Below are 21,977 nucleotides of genomic sequence, written 5' to 3'. Positions count from 1 at the left end.
AACTTGCCTAATAATTCTGCACTCCCTGTATTATGCCAGTATCAGTACTGTGAGCGTATAAATAGTCTGTAAATGCAAAACAGTTCTAATGAAAGCCGTCGGGTATTGTGCTTGTTGCGGCGTCCCACATGCCAACGATACCCTGACTGCTAGTACCTTTTCTTTTCACATGTGGGTGTGACGTCACCGTGTTTGGCGTCCCACATGTTGTGTGCCGATCCGTGCACGGGTTTCCCCAACGCGGCTCTGACAGTTCAATTGGAAGAGATGTTTAGTAATGGAAGCACTTCCAAAGATGGGGGATTGGTTATTTGTCCATCAGATCGTACTAATGCGGGTGAACATCTGTCAGACGCGTTTCGGAGTCTCAATCTGCCTCCTTCCACAGTGGTCACCCCCAATATACCGATAGGGCACTTTTTTTTTTACCCCATCTATGGTTGACCAAAAAAAATCTGGAATGGATAGTGATCTTCAAATGCATCTGGCAGTAAAATATTTCTTAGTTTTTTTTCTTTTGTGATTATTTCCTATTTTAATACTCTCAACATGAGTCCTTGTGACCAATAAAATGAATGATCTAATGTTCTGTCATAGAAACAATGTTGCGTATAGTAACGCTGCATTTTATTTATACCATTGCGTTTCTTGTATATGACATTTAAGAGACTTTTTATAAAACCTGATTCAGACATATGCATAAGGTCGCTTTATATTTGTATAAAACATTTTTCCTTCTTTTCTCTCTTTCTTTTCTTCCCTTTTTTACAAAGTGTCCTATACAGGATTTTAAATAAATCTTCATTAATACGCTATGGTTTCAATATTTGTTTCTTTTCTATAATGTTTTTTATAATGTTATTTAGAATGAAATAGACAGTACTGTATATATTACCGGTATATATTTTTATCGTTATAGAGCATCTATATTTTTATTATCTGGCTAAGTTGCTTGTAATGCAATTGTCGCTATGCCACTTAGTTGCAGTAATTGAGGCGCAATTCTTCTGTAAAATGTAATTCTTCTGTAGGCCAACATCTGGACTTTTTGCCAGGTATCCATTTTTGTCTTTCTAAAGGATTGTGGCTTTTATCCAGCACTTACCGTGTTCCCTGACCCCATGAACAGTTTTTGGGGCAGGCAAATTTAACTGTGGCTCAAACTGTCCCAGTTTACTCTCACTGTACTATCTTATCCAGCCTCCAGTGTCATCTGTCAGCATGGCAGGGGATGTCATCACAACCAAACACACAAACTTGTCCTCCACAAGGACATCACTTTTGTCAAAATGTATGAGGCATGGATCTGTGAGAATTTTCACACTCCTCCAGCTGAGGCCGGTGAATAGATCTGCCATTGCTAATGGTGGCTATTTATCGCCGGCCCCATCATGCCACTGCCGCTCTAGGCCTGCCTACCATCATGGTTTGTGCTGTCTGCCACCTCCAACAAAGCTCTACCCAGCCACTACTACTACCCTAACTCAGCCGCCCACAGATCTACTGCCTTGTCTGTTACATGCTATGAGCTACTGCTGATGCTACTTTGCTGCCACATGCCACTGTTACCTCTACATACCTTAGAGGATAAATCATCAGTTTAAAAAAACTGCAGAACCACTTTAAATTTGAAATATAGAAATGTTAATTGGTTACATAGAAGATTAATTAATATTTGTTTTCCTCTTTTCGAGAGAAAGCTGTTTTTGCAAAAGAAAAAGAGAATAACTAATATATATATATATATATATATATATATATATATATATATATAGTGCCTTGCAAAAGTATTCACCCCCCTTGACTTTTTTTGTATTTTGTTACATTACAGCCTTAAGTTCAATGTTTTGTTAATATGAATTGTATGTGATGGATCAGAACACAATAGTCTAAGTTGGTGAAGTGAAATGAGAAAAATATATAAATAAAACTATTGTTTAGAAATAGAAAACAGAAAATTGTCATGTGCGTATGTATTCACCCCCTTTGTTAGGAAGCCCATAAAAAGCTCTGGTGCAACCAATTACCTTCTGAAGTCACATAATTAGTGAAATGATGTCACCTGTGTGCAATCTAAGTGTCACATGATCTGTCATTACATATACACACCTTTTTTGAAAGGCCCCAGAGGCTGCAACACCTAAGCAAGAGGCATCACTAACCAAACACTGCCATGAAGACCAGGGAACTCTCCAAACAAGTATTGGACAATGTTGTACATCCCAATCTTTGATGATACCCAGGTGCACCATCAAATCTATCATAACCAAATGGAAAGAACATGGCACAACAGCAAACCTGCCAAGAGACGGCCGCCCACCAAAACTCACGGACTGGGCAAGGAGGGCATTAATCAGAGAGGCAGCACAGAGACCTAAGGTAACCCTGGAGGAGCTGCAGAGTTCCACAGCAGAGACTGGAGTATCTGTACATAGGACGGCAATAAGCCGTACACTCCATAGAGTTGGGCTTTATGGCAGAGTGGCCAAAAGAAAGCCATTACTTTCAGTTAAAAACAAAAAGGCACGTTGTGAGTTTGCGAAAAGGCAGGTGGGAGACTCCCAAAATGTATGGAGGAAGGTGCTCTGGTCTGATGAGACTAAAATTTAACTTTTCCGCCATCAGAGAAAACGTTATGTCTGGCGCAAACCCAACACATCACATCACCCAAAGAACACCATCCCCACTGTGAGACATGGTGGATGGGACTGGGAAACTGGTCAGAGTTGAAGGAAAGATGGATGGTGCTAAATAAGGGATATTCTTGAGCAAAACCTGTACCACTCTGTGTGCGTGATCTGAGGCTAGGACGGAGGTTCACCTTCCAGCAGGACAATGCCCCAAACACACTGCAAACCATCCAACTTGAAGGAGCTGGAGCAGTTTTGCAAGGAGGAATGGGCAAAAATCCCAGTGATAAGATGTGGCAAGCTCATAGAGACTTATCCAAAGCGACTTGGAGCTTTGATTGCCCCAAAAGGTGGCTCTACAAAGTATTGTCTTAGGGGGGTGAATAGTTACTGTATTTTTCGCCCCATAAGACGCACTTTTCCCCCCCCAAAAATGGGAGGAAAATGCCCCTGCGTCTTATGGGGCGAATGCTGACCAGTTTAACATCGCTGGCTGCGATGTGCGAGCGGAGGAGGGACTGGGAGGAGAAGCTGGGGGCCGGCAATAGCGGCGGGGTGGTGCAGTCACTTTACTATAGCCCCGCCGCTCCAGTGCTGCACAAATATAAAATGTCTTATTCAATTAAAAGTTATTAAACATGCCCCCCTCACTCCTAATAGTACCGTACATCCTAATAGCTTCTGTACAATGCCGGCAGGCAGGCCGGGCGGGCGGCAGCGTAACTCCCTGATGTCACGTGCCTGCGCCGCCTACTTTATGAATGAAGCAGGCAGCGCAGGCAAGTGACGTCAGTGAGTGGTCTGATGGAAAAGAGATAAAATCCAAAGGCTGCTACTAGAGCATGTCAGCTCTGTACAGAGAAAATAATTCTATATTTTTCATAAAGACCAATTGAAAAAAAGATTTTTAGCTCAAGTACACTGCAGTACTAAAAATAATGGCCCCCAAAGGTGTACATCTAATATATAAAGCTAAGTGTATGTGTATGTCCGCTAAATTAATCCACACCGTTGCATTTACAATCACGAAATTTGGCACACAGGTACATCAGGTGTCCGGGAAGGTTTTAGAACAGGTCTCAGCTCTCTAGGATGTACCGTTCCTGAGATATTCCCAAAAATTGCATTAGCAAATAGGAGCTTGGTCACATGACCCTTATCAGCCAATAGAAGCTCGCAGGTCCTCCAGCCTCCTCATACAGGTTTACTCCAGGTTTCCATAACAACCCAGCCATTTATCTTCACTGCTGTAGGAGAGCTTTAAAGGAAATCTGTCACCAGGATAATCGCTATTGAAGTAAAGCCATGACCTAATAGCACTTAGTACCTTATTTCAAGATGAGCCTTTGTTCCAGCAATAGATGTTTTTATCCTCTGAAAATCCAGTTTATCTGGTATGCAAATGAGCCAGTAAGGTGCCCAGAGGGGCGTCGCTCTTGCAGGAAGGTGTCCACCCTCAAAAGACGAACTTAAAACCCCGCCCCCCAGGTCCCACTAAGCCACGCCCTGATCCGGTTATGCCACGCCCCTCCCACTCCTTAGCCGACAGGGATTGAAAAAATGAAGTTAAAAATCAACTTCCAGGTCCCACTAGGCCACGCCCCTGATTCAGTTATTGTCCCCCTCTCCCACTCCTCCAGGGATTGAAAAAATGAAATCAACTTCTGTCAGCTGCAGGGGTGGGAGGGACATGACTTTCTTCCTGCAGCTCACACTCCGACAGCACAGTGCTGCTTCATGAGAGTGAGCTGTTCAAAAGGACATCCTTGTGTCCGTCCAGGCTCTGCGCTAGTTGGAGGATAGGGAGTCTGAAAGTCGGATGGTCCGGCCTCAAACTGGTCCTATGGCCACCCTAGGGGCAGGCTGCTGTGGAGGTCACATTTAAGGGGATGGTCCGCTATGGAGGTCAGTGTTAAGAGGCAGATTCCTGTAAAGGCCACTGTTAAGGGGTCGGGCCCCAGTTGGAGGTCACTGTCTAGCGGGTGGTATGCTGTGAAAGTCACTGTTAAAGGGGAAGTCTGCTGTAAAGGTCAAAGTTAAGGGGGTGGGCTGCTGTGGAGGTCCAATTTTAAGGGACGGGGCATTGTGGGGGGGGGCAGTGTTAAGGGGCGGGGTGCTGTAGATGTCACTGTTATAGTGGATACTGTCTATCTTTTAACTACACACACAAACATTAAATTAAATAGTTAAAATATACCCGAGCGAAGCCGGGTCCTTCAGCTAGTAGTCTTTAAGGACCAGACCGTTTTTTGGAAATTTGACAAGTGTCACTTTATGTGGTAATAACTTTGGAATGCTTTTACTTATCCAAGCCATTCTGAGATTGTTTTCTCGCGATACAATGTACTTCATGGTAGTCAAAAATTTGAGTCAATATAATTCACCTTTATTTATTAAAAAGATCCATAATTTACAAAACATTTTGGAAAAATTCACAATTTTCAAAATTTTTATTTCTCTGCTTTTAAGACAGATAGTGATACCTCATAAAAGAGTAATTACTTTACATGTCCCCAAAGTCAACTTTTATGTTTGCATCATTTTGTAAATGTAATTTTATTTTTTTAGGATCTTATAAGGCTTAGAATTTTAGAAGTCAATTTTTAAGAAACATTTCCTAAACCCACTTTTTTAAGGACCAGTTCAGTTAGGAAGTCACTTTGTGGGGCTTATATATTGGAAACCACCCATATATGACCCCAACTTAGAAACTACACCCTCACGTTATTTAAAACTGATTTTACAAGCTTTCAAAAAATGAAGATTTGAATCTCTTCTTGGTAAATATTTTTTTTTTTATTGACACCAAAATGTATTGAGTTAAAAGTCTATCTTGTCATGTCTGTATTGTCAGATTTGTTTGTTTCTATGTTTGTATTGTTATATGTTGACTGTTACATGTTGAATGTTCTACTGACACCAGAGATCTGTCTTCATGACTGGTTAAGGGTAGACTGACTAGAAGAGGAAGACTCTCACCACCTGACCAGTGGACTTAAATCACCTAGAGGGTAGGGAGGAGAAGAGGGTGGATGTTAAAGAAAGAGAAGAAGTCCTTTGTGAATGTATTGAAAATAAAGTGGTCTTTATGGGTTTCTGGTGTGTGCCCTCATGGAAAAAGACTATGGCCTCTTTCACACGGGCGTTGCAGGAAAATGTGCGGGTGCGTTGCGGGAACACCCGCGATTTTTCCGCGCGAGTGCAAAACATTGTAATGCGTTTTGCACTCGCGTGAGAAAAATCACGCATGTTTGGTACCCAAACCCGAACTTCTTCACAGAAGTTCGGGCTTGGGTTAGGTGTTCTGTAGATTTTATTATTTTCCCTTATAACATGGTTATAAGGGGAAATAATAGCATTCTGAATACAGAATGCTTAGTAGGTGATCAATTGAGGGTTAAAAAATAAATAAATAATTAACTCACCTTCTCCTCTTGTTCGCGGAGTTCCCGGTCTCTTCTTTACTTATTTAATGATGAGCTGTGGGCTAAAGGACCTTTGGTGACGTCAGATCACATGCTCCAATCACATGGTACATCACCGTGGTGATGGACCATGTGATTGGAGCATGGGATCTGACGTCACCACAGGTCCTAGCCGATAGTTCATCTTTTGAGAAGTAAAGAAGAGACCGGGAACTCCGCGAACAAGAGGAGAAGGTGAGTTAATTTTTTTTAACCCTCAATTGATCACCTACTAAGCATTCTGTTTTCAGAATGATATTATTTTCCCTTATAACTATGTTATAAGGGAAAATAATACAGTGAATAGACTGTCACCTAGCAACCATGCGTGAAAATCGCACCGCAATCCGCACTTGCTTGCGGATGCTTGCGATTTTCACGCAACCCCATTCCCTTCTATAGGGCCTGCGTTGCGTGAAAAACGCAGAATATAGAGCATGCTGCGATTTTCACCCAACGCACAAGTGATGCGTGAAAATCACCGCTCATGTGAACAGCCCCATAGAAATGAATGGGTCGGTATTCAGTGCGGGTGCAATGCGTTCAACTCACGCATCGCATCCGCGCGGAATACTGGGTACATCTTCAAACCAAAAATACCAAAGGGCATTAAGTGCAGGGTAAACCAAAATACAACACTGTGTCTGAATACATACGATATCAATGGTGTTCAGTTTTATGGTTGACAATCAAAGGCATATGTTTAAACTGATTTTATTGGTTAAAGGGTTTACATTGAGGACGATACCAACAAAAGAAGACAAACTCCAACAAATGTATCTTTTTGTTATGTTCACATTATAATGTGCAATGAATATGCAAATGTAATAGAACAGAAGAGAACTGTGATATATGCTACAGTACTACCTTGTGACAAAGACATTGAAGACAATTGAACAATATTTATTGCTATTGTTCATCTAATGTGTTGACGATCAAAGATGAAGACTACTATGATGTATAGTACATACTTTGTTACACATTGAGTCAAATATTGATCTCACTATAGAGATAATTAGATGAGTTTTAGGGTTTAGCAAAGTTTATTTTACTTTGGCAGAGGAGTTCTATTGTTCAATTGGAAAATTGTTATTTAACTGCAGTGTTGGACCGACAAAGGTTTGAAGGACTTTTGTTTGTTTTGTTTAATCCATCTGATGCAGGGATGGTGAGAAATGAATAATATTTTAAAACCATCAGCTGTTTAGCAGAGTCAGGACTGACAACCTCAGCAATGCCCAGGTGCTGACCATATTAACACCAGGTGTGGTAAGACAGCGTATGGTGACATGTGCTGCCCAAAAAGAAAAGACTTCAACCACTGATCTGCCTTGCTGAAAAAGGCCTTTCTCACACTACTGTTGGCCTAGAGTGGATGACAAAGGTAATCATCTGCCCAAGACTTCCTGCAGTACACCAATCAACCAGCAGAAGCAATGAGTTTATACAATGACCTGCAGACCAGTGATAGGAAAAGGCTCCAGTGTCAAAGCTTCTCCCAGAGACAAGGTTATGGCTTGTCCTACAACCACTGAAAAGATGATCTGAAACCTGCACTCAAGATTGTGATTACACCTGCAATCCCCCACATATCAAGACACAGAAAGGAGGGGACTGTGATAGAAAAAGTTGTAAAGGGATCTGCTGGAAAACACATATGTGTTGTGGCACAAAAGGGCCATGCAGTAAGGTGCACAGAACACCAAGAAATGGAGAAATGACTGATATTTGTTCTAAAAAAATTGTTAGATTCCAAAGTCAAGATCAAGATCCCTGTTTTATAGCACCAGAGACTTTGTAAGTTTAGACTCTAAGAAGATCAGAAGTGAAAAAGACCTCTGTAAAAGACACTTTTTTGTTACTCTAACCCACCTAGTTTTTATGTTTTTGTTTTTTTTTCAAAATCTAACGGTTCCAAAGTGGTTTTCTGTTCAATTAAAAATAAAACCTCCTTATACTTTAGTCAAGGACAAAAATATTCCAGTCTATGACAAAACACTAATACACTTACAGAAAACCTTGGGGAACACTGAGTGTCCTAAATCTGAATTATTCCTTGAACTAAGCTTCAGGTGGAAACACATGGAGCAAGTCCGAACAGTAGATAGTCACACATGATTTCACTTCACGGCAATGATACATTACTTTATCTTCAATATAATCAAAACTGCAAAGAATTCTCATTTCAGACATGTATGGCATATCTCAGATGTGAGTCCCACGTCTAGGATCTGTGTCTGTCTCTAGAATGGGGGTCCTCTGACATTGTCCCACTGGCAACCATATACAAACTAAAAGATCTGGTTCGGTTTACAAAAACAGCCAAAGTCCCTGCCCTACAGTTGTGATGCCCATAGTTGTGAATGGGAGTTGAAGAAACAGCGTAGAACAGTGAGCTTGGGTATGTGTAAACCAGGCTACCCCTCTCAGCCTGTGGATATGCAATAAATATCTGAGGTAAGAATACAACTTTAAAAAGATGTTCTTTGGGATTTTCATATTGATGGCATATTCTCAGGATAGGTCATCAATATGAGATCAGCAGGGGCCAGACTCACGGCACCCTTCCTGATCAGCTGTTTGAGAAACCTGTGGTGCTCACAGGAGCTCTAGTGGGCACCACGGCCCCCTCATAGCTTACCAAGCACAGTGTCATCCATTGGATAGCGGCTGTGTTTGGTATCTCAGCTGAGCCCCATTCACTTTAATGGGGCAGAATTGCCCCAAAGCCATACAACTGATGAATGTAATGTCACATGGCCTAGGAAGAGGCCTAAGCGCTCATGAACCACTGTGGCCTCTTCATACAGCTGATCTCCTATTGATAACCTATCCTGAGGAAAGGCAATCAATATGAAAATCCCAGAGAACCCCTTTAACTGTAAGACTTAAAATATGTCATTAAAAATACATATCTTTCTATACAGAATTTATCAGATGATTCCTAGAAGCAATCACATGGTATCAATGGAGCTTTTAAATCCAAATATACAACCTGAAATGAAACACGTGAATCCCACAAAGATATTGTTTGGATTTACTGTACACAGCTATATAACTGTTGCTCTTGTGTATTTTCTTATGTCTAACAAAACTTACTGAATATGGCTTCTTTCCTTGGTAAATTCTCTCATGTCTAACAAGACTTGATTGATCTGTAAACTATTATCCACATGCTGAACATGAATATGGATTCTCTCCTGTGTGAATTTTCTCATGTCTAACAAGGTGTGATTTATCTATAAAACATTTCCCACATTTTGAACATGAATATGGCTTCTCCCCTGTGTGACTTCTGTCATGTTTAAGAAGATGTGATTTTTGTGTAAACAATTTCCCACATTCTGAACACGAATATTGCTTCTCTCCTGTGTGACTTCTGTCATGTTTAACAAGATGTGATTTCTGTGTAAAACATTTGCCACATTCTGAACATGAATATGGCTTTTCTCCTTTATGACAACTCTCATGTTTAACAAGATTGGATTTCTCTGTAAAACATTTCCCGCATTCTGAACATGAATATGGCTTCTCTCCTCTATGAATTTTCTCATGTCTAACAACATGCGATTTATCTGTAAAACATTTCCCACATTCTGAACATGAATATGGCTTCTCTCCTGTGTGACTTCTGTCATGTTTAACAAGTTGTGTTTTTTGTGCAAAACATTTTCCACATTGTGAACATGAATATGGCTTTTCTCCTGTGTGACTTCTGTTATGTGTATCAAGATAAGATTTTTGCGTAAAACATTTTCCACATTCTAAACATGAATATGGCTTCTCTCCTTTGTGACGTATCTCATGCTTAACAAGACATGATTTCTCTGTAAAACATTTTCCACATTCTGAACATGAATATGGCTTCTCTCCTGTGTGAATTCTTTGATGTGTAACAAGAAGTGATTTTACTGTAAAGCACTTCCCACATTCTGAACATGAATATGGCTTCTCTCCTGTGTGAATTCTCTCATGTCTAACAAGACTTGATTCATATGTAAAATATTTTCCACATTCTGAACATGAATATGGCTTCTCTCCTGCATGAATTCTCTTATGTCTAACAAGAATTGATTTATCTGTAAAACATTTCCCACATTCTGAACATGAATATGGTTTCTGTCCTGTGTGATTTCTCTCATGTTTAACAAGATGTGATTTATCTATAAAACTTTTCCCACATTCTGAACACGAATATGGCTTCTCTCCTGTGTGAATTCTAATATGTGTAACAAGACTTGATTTATTTGTAAAACATTTCCCGCATTCTGAACATGAAAATGGCTTCTCTCCTGTGTGACTTCTACAATGTTTAACAAGATGTGATTTTTGTGTAAAACGTTTCGAACATTCTGAACATGAATATGGTTTCTCTCCTGTGTGACTTCTCTCATGTTTAACAAGACGTGATTTATATTTAAAGCATTTCCCACATTCTGAACATGAGTATGGCTTAGCTCCTGTGTGAATTCTTTCATGTCTAACAAGACTCGATTCATCTATAAAACATATCTTATATTCTGTACACGAATATGACTTCTCTCCTGTGTGAATTCTGTCATGTCTAACATGACTTGATTCATCTGTAAAACATTTCCCATATTCTGAACATGAATATGGCTTCTCTCCTATGTGATCCCTCTCATGTATAATAAGATGTTTTTTTTTCAAAAAGCACTTCCCACATTTAGAACACGAGTATGGTTTCTGCACCGTTTGAATTCTTCTGCGTGTAGAAAGACTTGATTTCGTTATGAACTCTTTAGCATTTCTTTTACCGCGTTGCTCACTTGTACTTGGTGTAACAATCTGTGATTGGTCAGGAGAAGATTTCTCGTGATTAGGGGGATTATATGACAGATCTGTACTTTGAAATCTTGGCTGTATATTAAGGGTAATCCTGTTTTCTCCTGAAGAGAGCTGCATGATATCTTCCTCTTCTATTTTATAATTTATTGATAACATGACGTTTTCCTTAGAATTCTTACTGGGATTCTCTGAGAAGATAAAAATTTTTTTTATTTTTTTTAAGACAAAGTAGCCAAACTTATAAAATTCCTATTATGCTAGAAATGGATCCAGCAGGAACTCGAGGTATACAATAAGTCATTCACTTTGAATCCACTTCTGGCTTTGGTACAAAAACCTGTATGCATGATTCCAACCTTATAAAGCATTGTATATAATACTCTGGCAACGTTCAGGATTCTGCTGTACACCCAGTCACCACTTTTATTACACACACGTAGCTAAAAAATTTGAAAAACCCAACCATATCTGGCAATCAAACCCGCATTCTGCCAGCATATTTAGCCCTTTAATGGCAGGTGGGCAGCGCATTAATACAAGTTAAAGGGGTTATCCAACCCCTAAAATGCTCCACCATATGGCCAAGCCCCTTACACACAATATACTTACCTTGCTTCGCGGCACCCATGTCGCTCCTAGTCCCCACACGGCCGCTGCTGCTTCTCCTTGTGTGCGGATTAAAACATCCGTTGTCGGGGGGGGGGAGGAAAGGTTGGCGGACAATGGCAGGTGGCGACTGGGACAAGCCTCCCTAACGTCACCCGTGATGCTAGGCAAGCTTGTCCCCTTCGCTGCCTGCCATGGGCTGCCCCTCCCAGGAGACCGGATGTTGTCATCAGCGCACAGGGAGATGCAGCGGCGGCCACGCAGGTTTCAGTAGCAACGCGGGTGCCAGGGAGCAAGGCAAGTATATTGTGTGTGAGGTTGGGGGGGGGGCATTTCAGAAATTGGATAACCCCTTTAACTTAAAAAGGATATGGCACCACATTCCTCAACACAAACCATATTCATTATTAAATAGATCTCTTAGACCTAAAGGATCTGGTTTATTCACTAGAATAATCCATGTTATAATGTCCACTTATAAGGACACGCTCTTTTTAGTTTACCTCCTCCCTTGCTACAGCAAAAAATCTCACAAATGCTCAGTACAAGCTACAGTCTCTCTGCAGTGAGAGATCCCCCTTCCTAATGCAACAGTTTCAGTGTGGAATTCTAATTCCATCTGCTGCTTTATTTTAATGCAGCTTATATTAAGCATGTGTGAGAGGGCTGCAGCAGGGGAGGAGGTGCACTGAAAGGGACTTGTCAATTAAGCTACAAATGGATAGAGACTGCGCTTAGCTAGTGAACACAAGATTCTTGAGCACTCTCACACCGTGGCTGGAGTCATAATGTACTTTTTTAATATCATACAAGAAAATGTTAAAAAATGATTACACAGCCATTCTGACATGTAGTTTCAAAGTAAGCACACCGGCCTCATCAGATCTAAGAAATCAATTTTATACTATGTGCACATTAAATTGTGAGATGCTCGTTATATTGTTATTGACAATCCAATCATGGCCAATGTCTACATTTATCACAGGATATACTGTACACGACTCCACCACTCACAGCATGTACTGTACACGGCTCCACCACTCACAGGATGTACTATACACGGCTCCACCACTCACAGGATATACTGTACACGACTCCACCACTCACAGCATGCACTGTACATAACTCTGAATGCAGATAGTCATCACTGAGACATCTGTGTATGTATAATAATCACATGTGACAGCAGGAACCTCCCAAAATCCTTTGTGTGAGTGGAGCCCATCAATATGTCTGACTAATAAGGCAAATACAGGGACCTAACGTGATGTTTAAAAAGTCAAACTTGTGTACCTCCTCCATTACATGTCACTGCACACACGTGTATACACTGCACATGACGGGTCTTACCTTGTGATATAAGAGGCTGGTGGTCCTCCATTACATGTCACTGCACACACGTGTACACACTGCACATGACGGGTCTTACCTTGTGATATAAGAGGCTGGTGTTCCTCCATTACATGTCACTGCACACACGTGTATACACTGCACATGACGGCTCTTACCTTGTGATATAAGAGGCTGGTGCTCCTCCATTACATGTCACTGCACACACGTGTATACACTGCACATGACGGGTCTTACCTTGTGATATAAGAGGCTGGTGCTCCTCCATTACATGTCACTGCACACACGTGTATACACTGCACATGACGGGTCTTACCTTGTGATATAAGAGGCTGGTGCTCCTCCATTACATGTCACTGCACACACGTGTATACACTGCACATGACGGGTCTTACCTTGTGATATAAGAGGCTGGTGCTCCTCCATTACATGTCACTGCACACACGTGTATACACTGCACATGACGGCTCTTACCTTGTGATATAAGAGGCTGGTGCTCCTCCATTACATGTCACTGCACACACGTGTATACACTGCACATGACGGCTCTTACCTTGTGATATAAGAGGCTGGTGCTCCTCCATTACATGTCACTGCACACACGTGTATACACTGCACATGACGGGTCTTACCTTGTGATATAAGAGGCTGGTGCTCCTCCATTACATGTCACTGCACACACGTGTATACACTGCACATGACGGGTCTTACCTTGTGATATAAGAGGCTGGTGCTCCTCCATTACATGTCACTGCACACACGTGTATACACTGCACATGACGGGTCTTACCTTGTGATATAAGAGGCTGGTGCTCCTCCATTACATGTCACTGCACACACGTGTATACACTGCACATGACGGCTCTTACCTTGTGATATAAGAGGCTGGTGCTCCTCCATTACATGTCACTGCACACACGTGTACACACTGCACATGACGGCTCTTACCTTGTGATATAAGAGGCTGGTGCTCCTCCATTACATGTCACTGCACACACGTGTATACACTGCACATGACGGGTCTTACCTTGTGATATAGGAGGCTGGTGCTCCTCCATTACATGTCACTGCACACACGTGTATACACTGCACATGACGAGTCTTACCTTGTGATATAAGAGGCTGGTGCTCCTCCATTACATGTCACTGCACACACGTGTATACACTGCACATGACGGCTCTTACCTTGTGATATAAGAGGCTGGTGCTCCTCCATTACATGTCACTGCACACACGTGTATACACTGCACATGACGGCTCTTACCTTGTGATATAAGAGGCTGGTGCTCCTCCATTACATGTCACTGCACACACGTGTATACACTGCACATGACGGGTCTTACCTTGTGATATAAGAGGCTGGTGCTCCTCCATTACATGTCACTGCACACACGTGTATACACTGCACATGACGGCTCTTACCTTGTGATATAAGAGGCTGGTGCTCCTCCATTACATGTCACTGCACACACGTGTATACACTGCACATGACGGCTCTTACCTTGTGATATAAGAGGCTGGTGCTCCTCCATCATGGCCTCCTTGTACAGATCCTTGTGTCCTTCTATATACTCCCACTCCTCCATGGAGAAATAGACAGTGACATCCTGACACCTTATAGGAACCTGACAACACAATGACACCGTCATCACCCAGACCCCTCCAGTGCTGTTACTGGAGAATTTCCCAGCATTCCCAGCAGTGTCACCTCTCCAGTCAGCAGCTCCATCATCTTGTGGGTGAGTTCTAGGATCTTCTGCTCATGTATCAGGGGGTGAGGGGGAGGCTCTGTGATGGGGTGAGGGGTCCTGCTCCGCCCTTCTGACTCCTGGAGATGGATGATGGGAGTCACACAGTCCCCCGATGTCTTCTTCACTATTGTGTACTCCTGTGGATGGAGAGAGACACTTAGGTGAAATAATATGGATTACACTTACTAGCAATCTTTTTTTTCCAGAATCCATAACAGCACCCATGCAGAGGCCCCCCCTCTCCCCCGGAAAACCAATTACCGATAGGTCTAATACCTACTTTCCAGGATGTCCTCCATGACAGCAATCCCTAGCAAAAATGCATACAATGGAGGATGCCTGCAGCGGACCACAAGTACCACAATGGACATCCTACACAGGATAGCAAATGTGTGGATGTATTAAACAGTAAAAAAAATATAACAAAAACTGGTGCACTCTGCGGTCTTACTAACCCTCGTCCTGGTGTAAAATTTAGAGATTAGCCAACATGTCCTACATGAGGACTTGTCTGAGCCCGAGCACCGCGCCAAGGTTTCTCAAGTAGCTACTTGAGAAACCTTGGCGCGGTGCTCGGGCTCAGACATGTCCTCCGGACATGTTGGCTAATCTCTCAATATTACACCAGTACGAGGGTTAGTAAGATCGCAGAGTGCACCAGTTTTCGTTATATTATTCCTCCATGACAGCACCACATGGAGCTATTCTAGAAGGGCCGGTGCAAGGATTTTTGCCGCCCTAGGCAAGATAAAAATTGCCGCCCTGCCCCCCCCCCCCCTTCTTGCAGTTGTCTCTTTTTGCGGAACGGAATTGCGGACCCATACATTTCTATGGGGCCGCACGATGTGCGGCCCTGATCCGGAATTGCGGACCCGGATCCGCAATACCGATCCTGAAAAAAATAGAACATGTCCTATTCTCTTAGTGCCGGCAATGTGCGGTCCGCAAAATGCGGAACGCACATTGCCGCTGTCCGTGTTTTGTGGATCCGCAAAACACACACGGATGTGTGAATGGACCCTAAATGTGAGGTAAATTGGTCTCCAATGTAGTATTAATAACTAAACAATTACATAATAAACATATTGCATTGTCTACTTACCACCAGGACAATAAGATGATCTGGTCTCTGGCTGCAGTCTGGCTCTTGGTCTGGCTCTGGGGACTCCCTTGTCACTCTCTTCCCCTCCCTTGTCACTCTCTTCCCCCCTCCCTCCTTTGTCACTCTCTACCCCCCTCCCTCCTTTGTCACTTTCTCCCCCCCCTCCCTCCTTTGTCACTCTCTCCCCCCCTCCCTTGTCACTCTCATTCTACCCCCCCCTCCCTTGTCACTCTCTCCCCCCTTCCTTTGTCACTCTCTCTTTTCCCCCTCCCTCCTTTGTCACTCTCACCCCCCCTCCCTTGTTACTCTCTCCCCCCCTCCCTCCTTTGTCACTCTCTGCCCCCCTCCCTTGTCACTCTCATTCTACCCCCCCCCTCCCTTGTCACTCTCTCCCCCCCCTCCTTTGTCACTCTCTCCCCCCCCTCCCTCCTTTGTCACTCTCCCCCCCCCTTGTCACTCTCATTCTACCCCCCCTCCCTTGTCACTCTCTCCCCCCTCCCTCCTTTGTCACTCTCTGCCCCCCTCCCTTGTTACTCTCATTCTACCCCCCCTTCCTTGTCACTCTCCCCCCCCTCCCTCGTCACTCTCATTCTACCCCCCCCCTCCCTTGTCACTCTCTCCCCCCTTCCTCCTTTGTCACTCCCCCCCTCCCTTGTCACTCTCATTCTACCCCCCCTCCCTCCTTTGTTACTCCCCCCCTCCCTTGTCACTCTCTCCCCCCTCCCTCCTTTGTCACTCCCCCCCTCCCTCCTTTGTCACTCTCATTCTACCCCCCTCCCTTGTCACTCTCTCCCCCCCTCCTTTGTCACTCTCTCCCCCCCTCCCTTGTCACTCTCATTCTACCCCCCTCCTCCCTTGTCACTCTCATTCTACACCCCCCCCCCCTGTCACCTCTAGTGTAGCGTGGCCGAGCTCGGTTCGGTCCGCGGTACAGGAGCATTTGTTTCCTGTACCCGGCCGGACTGAAAGGAAATGCACACTAAGTGAGCACTTCCTGTCAGTCCGGCCGGGTACAGGAAACAAATGCTCCTGTACCGCGGACAGAACAGAGCTCGGCCACGCTACATTAACAACAGCACAGAGCAGACACAGCATGACAGCAGGCAGGCTGCGCAGCACTGAGCCTGCGGCCGGAGATTCTTTGGAGCGGCATGCGCTCAGCCGCTCAGGAGGCGCAGCATGAGGGGCGCCGCCGGCCGCCCGAACTTATATAACCAACTTTTTTTCTTTTTTTTTTACACCACAACGGGTGCCCCCTGCTAAATGGCACCCTAGGCGACTGCCTAAGTCGCCTTACTGGTGGCGCCGGCCCTGTATTCTAGATAAGTAGTTATCTTTGGGAGGGACTAGTGCCTGGGGGAATTTTTATCCAAAGTACATCAAGTCTATAATAACTGCAAAAAGTATTAAAGTTTACAGGTGAAGCTCGAATTTTTTTTTTAATATTGTGCAAAGTTCATTTATTTCAGTAATGCAACTTAAAATGTGAAACTAATATATGAGATAGACTCATTACATGCAAAACGAGATATTTCAAGCCTTTGTTTGTTATAATTTGGATGATTATGTCTTACAGCTTATGAAAACCCCAAAGTCGCAATCTCCGGTACCCTTTGTTCAGGGGGTATGGATTAATTAGCTGACTGGAGTGTGAGACTTTGAGCATTTAATATTGAACCTTTTCACAATATTCTAACTTTAAGCTGCATTAATGCAATTCCTTTTAATTTGAATTACTGAAATAAATGGACTTTTGCACGATATTCTAATTTTTCGAGTTTCACCTGTACATAGGTTGCAGCAGAGCAGATCTGATCTACTGAAGCCTCCACCCTTTCTGCCCATGAAACTGCCACTGCCTTACTTGAATGGGTTCTAATTGCATCTGGGCATCTCTTGTGATCCGTACGCTTCTTCTATAATCATTTTTACCCACTTTGCAAGAGTGACACTTTATTCCCTTTTTTCTTCTGGAAAATTGAACAAAGAGATTCAAATCCTGCCTCCAGGATCTCGAAGCCTCCAGATAAGCCAGGACGGATCTTCTGAGATCCAGCTTATGGAAGCAGTGTTCTTGTTCATTCCTTGGATTTGTACAGAAGATTGGAAGGATTATGTCATGGTTATGATGAAACGAAGAATTAACCTTAGGAAGGAAAGTAGGATTATCAAAACCTTTTAGATGGACAGCAGATATTGATAGAACTGACTTCTCTGTCCAGGTGAAGATCCAAAGACACGGTTCTTGAAGAAGTGGATATTTTGAAACACCTGGGTGTTTGATGGATGAGTCTGCAGACACATTGCCTGAGAGTATCCTCACATGAAGTCCCTTCAGAAGCAAAATTCACTGCTTTAGAGCTTCCCACTTCCCAATTTGATGTTCTTAGATGGACCTCCGTCATCTATGTACCCTGAAAAAACGGATCTGCTATCTGGGCCCCCACAGTCCCTTTTGCTTGCATCTGTGGTCATTGATATATATAGAGTCTGGTTCCAGGCTACTCCTCAGGCTAGATTTTCTGGTGTTATCTACCAAAAGAAATGACTTCTTTATTACAGTGTGAGGCAGCATTCTGTGATCCAAGTCCTGAATCCCATCCCATTATTGTAGAACTTGACTCTGCAGGGGGTCGAGCATTAAATTGGCTCGAAGGAACCATAGGAATACAAGAGGTCATTAGACCTAGCATTTTCATAGCCTCTCTTATGGAACATTGGGATTTCCTTTGAAATGCTGATATCCTTCTTTGTACCATCTCCTCTTTTGTCAGAAGTGACAAGGAATGTTGGCTTACTTTATCAGCCTACAAAAAGGAACTAGAGCCTAGATTTTTCTGGAGTGATAATATCGTTGAATTTGAAGGGTCCCCTGCGACTCTGCAACCAGAAGAAAGTTGTCTAGGTATTACAGTAATGCCCTTCCCTGACAAAAGCCATGATTTCTATTATTAGTTTTAGAAACCATCGTGAAGCAGAGGAGATTCCAAAAGGAAGGCACTGGAACTGACAGTGAAGAACTGCCTCCCCCTCCATCACTGCAAATCTTAGAAACCTCTGGTACCAGGGGTGTATTGGAACATGCCTCCTTTAGGTCGATTGTACACATGACTGCCCCTTCACGCTGTCTTGACTCAATTTTGAAGCGTCTGTTTTACCCATCTGTTGAGAACCTTTAGAATTATTATAGTACTAAAAGTTCTATCTGGTTTCTTCACTAAAAGATGGATTTTTTGTTATCTAGTTCCATGCCAGGAGAAATTATTTTTTTGTTGTTGACAGAGTTGACCCTCCTTTAGGGTATAACCAAACTAACCTTGGTCTTTAGGGGGCTGACTTTTGTGGGAATTTAGTCCTCCGAAAAACAGAGTCTTCATTGGTTTTTCTTCAGGAAACCCCTTCTTTTGTTTTCTTTTTGAACTCTGTATGGGTTTTATGAGGTACTTCCTTTTCCACATGAAAGATAGGGATGCCACAAAAGCTGCTATAGTAAACATGGGTAACACTTGAGGGCTCTAGCAACTTGAGCCATACTCACATGGCCCTGGGGTCTGTTCACTGCAGCCAGAGATCTGAACGTCCATTCCAGATAGGTGAATATGTATGGTACATATAGACTACCCCTTATAATATCCCCCAGGACGCCTTACCTTCCAGTTGCTGCAATGCTCCTCCCATGTTCATCTGGGACTCAATTCAATCCCATAGGAGAGCCTACTGGACTAATCAGGTCTCAAACATTTAACCGCTCGTACTGCTTCTCCTAGCGTTCCCCAGTCACTTCCGGTACACATGTGAGAAAACCAGAAGTCATGACAGATGCTGAACGCACCACATCGAAGTTCCTCTAGAATTATTTCGTGCACTGAGGGTTCCAGAGTCACCGCCAGAGTCCCCATGGGGATGTGGCTAACCAGCTCCCCACACCCGCATCACGATCCAAGCAGTGAAACATAGCTTTATGTCGTTCCCCCAGGTACATCTCTGGGTCGGGGGGAAAGGCTAATCATAGAGGACAGTATGGAGAGGCCTTAGCCTAACTCCAACCTGATAAAATGTCTTGAAATAACAGAGATCCTCTCTGTGTCTATCCCCAGTAGGGACAGGAAGGACACTGGAGAGTGGTGATGGTAGGTGCTTTTAATCTCTCTCTGTTCCTGTCCCTACAGAAGGCTAGGACAACCTCAATGTGGTACTGTCATAAAAAGACATCCTGGAAAACCTGGTTTGTAAGTAAAACCTCGAGTCTAGAGAGCCTGTCTTCCTGCCCCACTTAAAATGTCCCTTTGAAGTAGATGAAGTCTGAGCTGGGCCCATTTTACTGTCTGCATGCAGGAGGGAAGAAGGCCCATTACTGAAACGCGGCGTGGGAGAGAAAGAGATTCAGTGAGAACACGCCCTCTATGGATAAGCGGGTAAAAATTTCTTAAAGAGCATCTATCAGCAGGGTTGATCTAGTGGGGTTGATCCTGCTGATTTAAATTATACCTGTTTTGTGAAAATTGGTGGCAAAGTTCCTCAGAGAAATGACTTACTTTTTATGCAAGTGAGGACTTTAGTACACTGAGGGGCAGGGCTACCATTAGAAGGAATAGCTGTTCAGAGTCTAGGCCTCACCCCTCAGTGTACTAAAGTCCTCACTGTCATCTTCTATGAGTCCATATAGATGTCAGACTATTAGTAGAAATCCTCCCTCCAAGCCGCACTCCGTCATCTGATCAACTTGTTCCCGGCCCTTTCCTCCTGGTACAACGTGCCTACTTACCTTGTCATGGCTCCTACAACATGACTATTGGTCACTGGTCACATGACACATCACTCACCATACTGGGGGCTGATCTTCAGGTTCTTCGTCACTTGGAAGGTCTGGAGGCCGTTCTCCAGGACCCTGGACTCTTCCTATCACTTCCTATGATGGATTCTCCTTCCCGATGTCTGACTTGTTACAGAATACAATAAAGAGGAGAGAAATCTAGAAAAGTTTACCTCTCCGCTCAGCAGGGAGATGATCTCCAAGGTGAGGTCTAATATTCTTCTGCTGATCTCCTTCCTGTCCATCCTTGGTGGCTCATTCAGGAGAAGGCTCGTGTTGCTGGTTTTCTTCATCCCCCCTAAAAAAAAAAAAAAGAATAAAGGTTAATCAGTGAGTCCCATGTCCCCTATAATGAGCTCCTGGCAGTGCACTGCACACACGTGTATACACTGCACATGACGGCTCTGACCTTGTGATATAAGAGGCTGGTGCTCCTCCATTACATGTCACTGCACACACGTGTATACACTGCACATGACGGCTCTTACCCTGTGATATCAGAGGCTGGTGCTCCTCCATTACATGTCACTGCACATGACGGGTCTTACCTTGTGATATAAGAGGCTGGTGCTCCTCCATTACATGTCACTGCACACACGTGTATACACTGCACATGACGGCTCTTACCATGTGATATAAGAGGCTGGTGCTCCTCCATTACATGTCACTGCACACACGTGTATACACTGCACATGACGGCTCTTACCTTGTGATATAAGAGGCTGGTGCTCCTCCATTACATGTCACTGCACACACGTGTATACACTGCACATGACGGGTCTTACCTTGTGATATAAGAGGCTGGTGCTCCTCCATTACATGTCACTGCACACACGTGTATACACTGCACATGACGGCTCTTACCTTGTGATATAAGAGGCTGGTGCTCCTCCATCATGGCCTCCTTGTACAGATCCTTGTGTCCTTCTATATACTCCCACTCCTCCATGGAGAAATAGACAGTGACATCCTGACACCTTATAGGAACCTGACAACACAATGACACCGTCATCACCCAGACCCCTCCAGTGCTGTTACTGGAGAATTTCCCAGCATTCCCAGCAGTGTCACCTCTCCAGTCAGCAGCTCCATCATCTTGTGGGTGAGTTCTAGGATCTTCTGCTCATGTATCAGGGGGGGAGGGGGAGGCTCTGTGATGGGGGGAGGGGTCCTGCTCCGCCCTCCTGACTCCTGGAGATGGATGATGGGAGTCACACAGTTCCCCGATGTCTTCTTCACTATTGTGTACTCCTGTGGATGGAGAGAGACACTTAGGGAATAAACCCTTCAGGGGCCATGTGCTCTCCTCCTGGGTACAACATGCCTACTTACCTTCTCATGGCTCCTACAACATGACTATTGGTCACTGGTCACATGATACATCACTCACCATATTGGGGGCTGATCTTCAGGTTCTCCATCACTTGGAAGGTCTGGAGGCCGTTCTCCAGG

The 21,977-nt window shown here is 43.7% G+C and overlaps 1 protein-coding gene and 1 pseudogene across 3 annotated transcripts; one reads left to right on the top strand and one right to left on the bottom strand.

Annotated features, from left to right (window-relative positions):
* Nucleotides 1–21,977, top strand: part of LOC120991225 — a 44,543-nt pseudogene that overhangs the window by 13,484 nt on the left and 9,082 nt on the right.
* LOC120991224 (gastrula zinc finger protein XlCGF26.1-like) lies at nucleotides 8,398–14,478 on the bottom strand. Of its 3 annotated transcripts, none has more exons than XM_040420086.1 (3): nucleotides 14,361–14,478; nucleotides 9,659–11,091; nucleotides 8,398–9,333 (listed from the first exon to the last, which is right to left on the bottom strand). In XM_040420086.1, exons 1-3 carry the CDS (start codon nucleotides 14,443–14,445, stop codon nucleotides 9,190–9,192), a joined length of 1,662 nt encoding a protein of 553 aa, XP_040276020.1. In that variant the 5' UTR covers nucleotides 14,446–14,478; the 3' UTR covers nucleotides 8,398–9,189. The 3 variants fall into 3 exon arrangements, with proteins under 3 accessions (XP_040276020.1, XP_040276018.1, XP_040276017.1); XM_040420084.1 differs by having other exon boundaries at nucleotides 8,398–9,727; nucleotides 9,896–11,091; XM_040420083.1 differs by having other exon boundaries at nucleotides 8,398–11,091.

This window comes from Bufo bufo, chromosome 2 (genome assembly GCF_905171765.1).
Source record: "Bufo bufo chromosome 2, aBufBuf1.1, whole genome shotgun sequence".
Lineage (NCBI taxonomy): Eukaryota > Metazoa > Chordata > Amphibia > Anura > Bufonidae > Bufo > Bufo bufo.
Note: the sequence above shows the minus strand (reverse complement) of the source record. Positions and strands in the feature narration are given on the sequence as shown.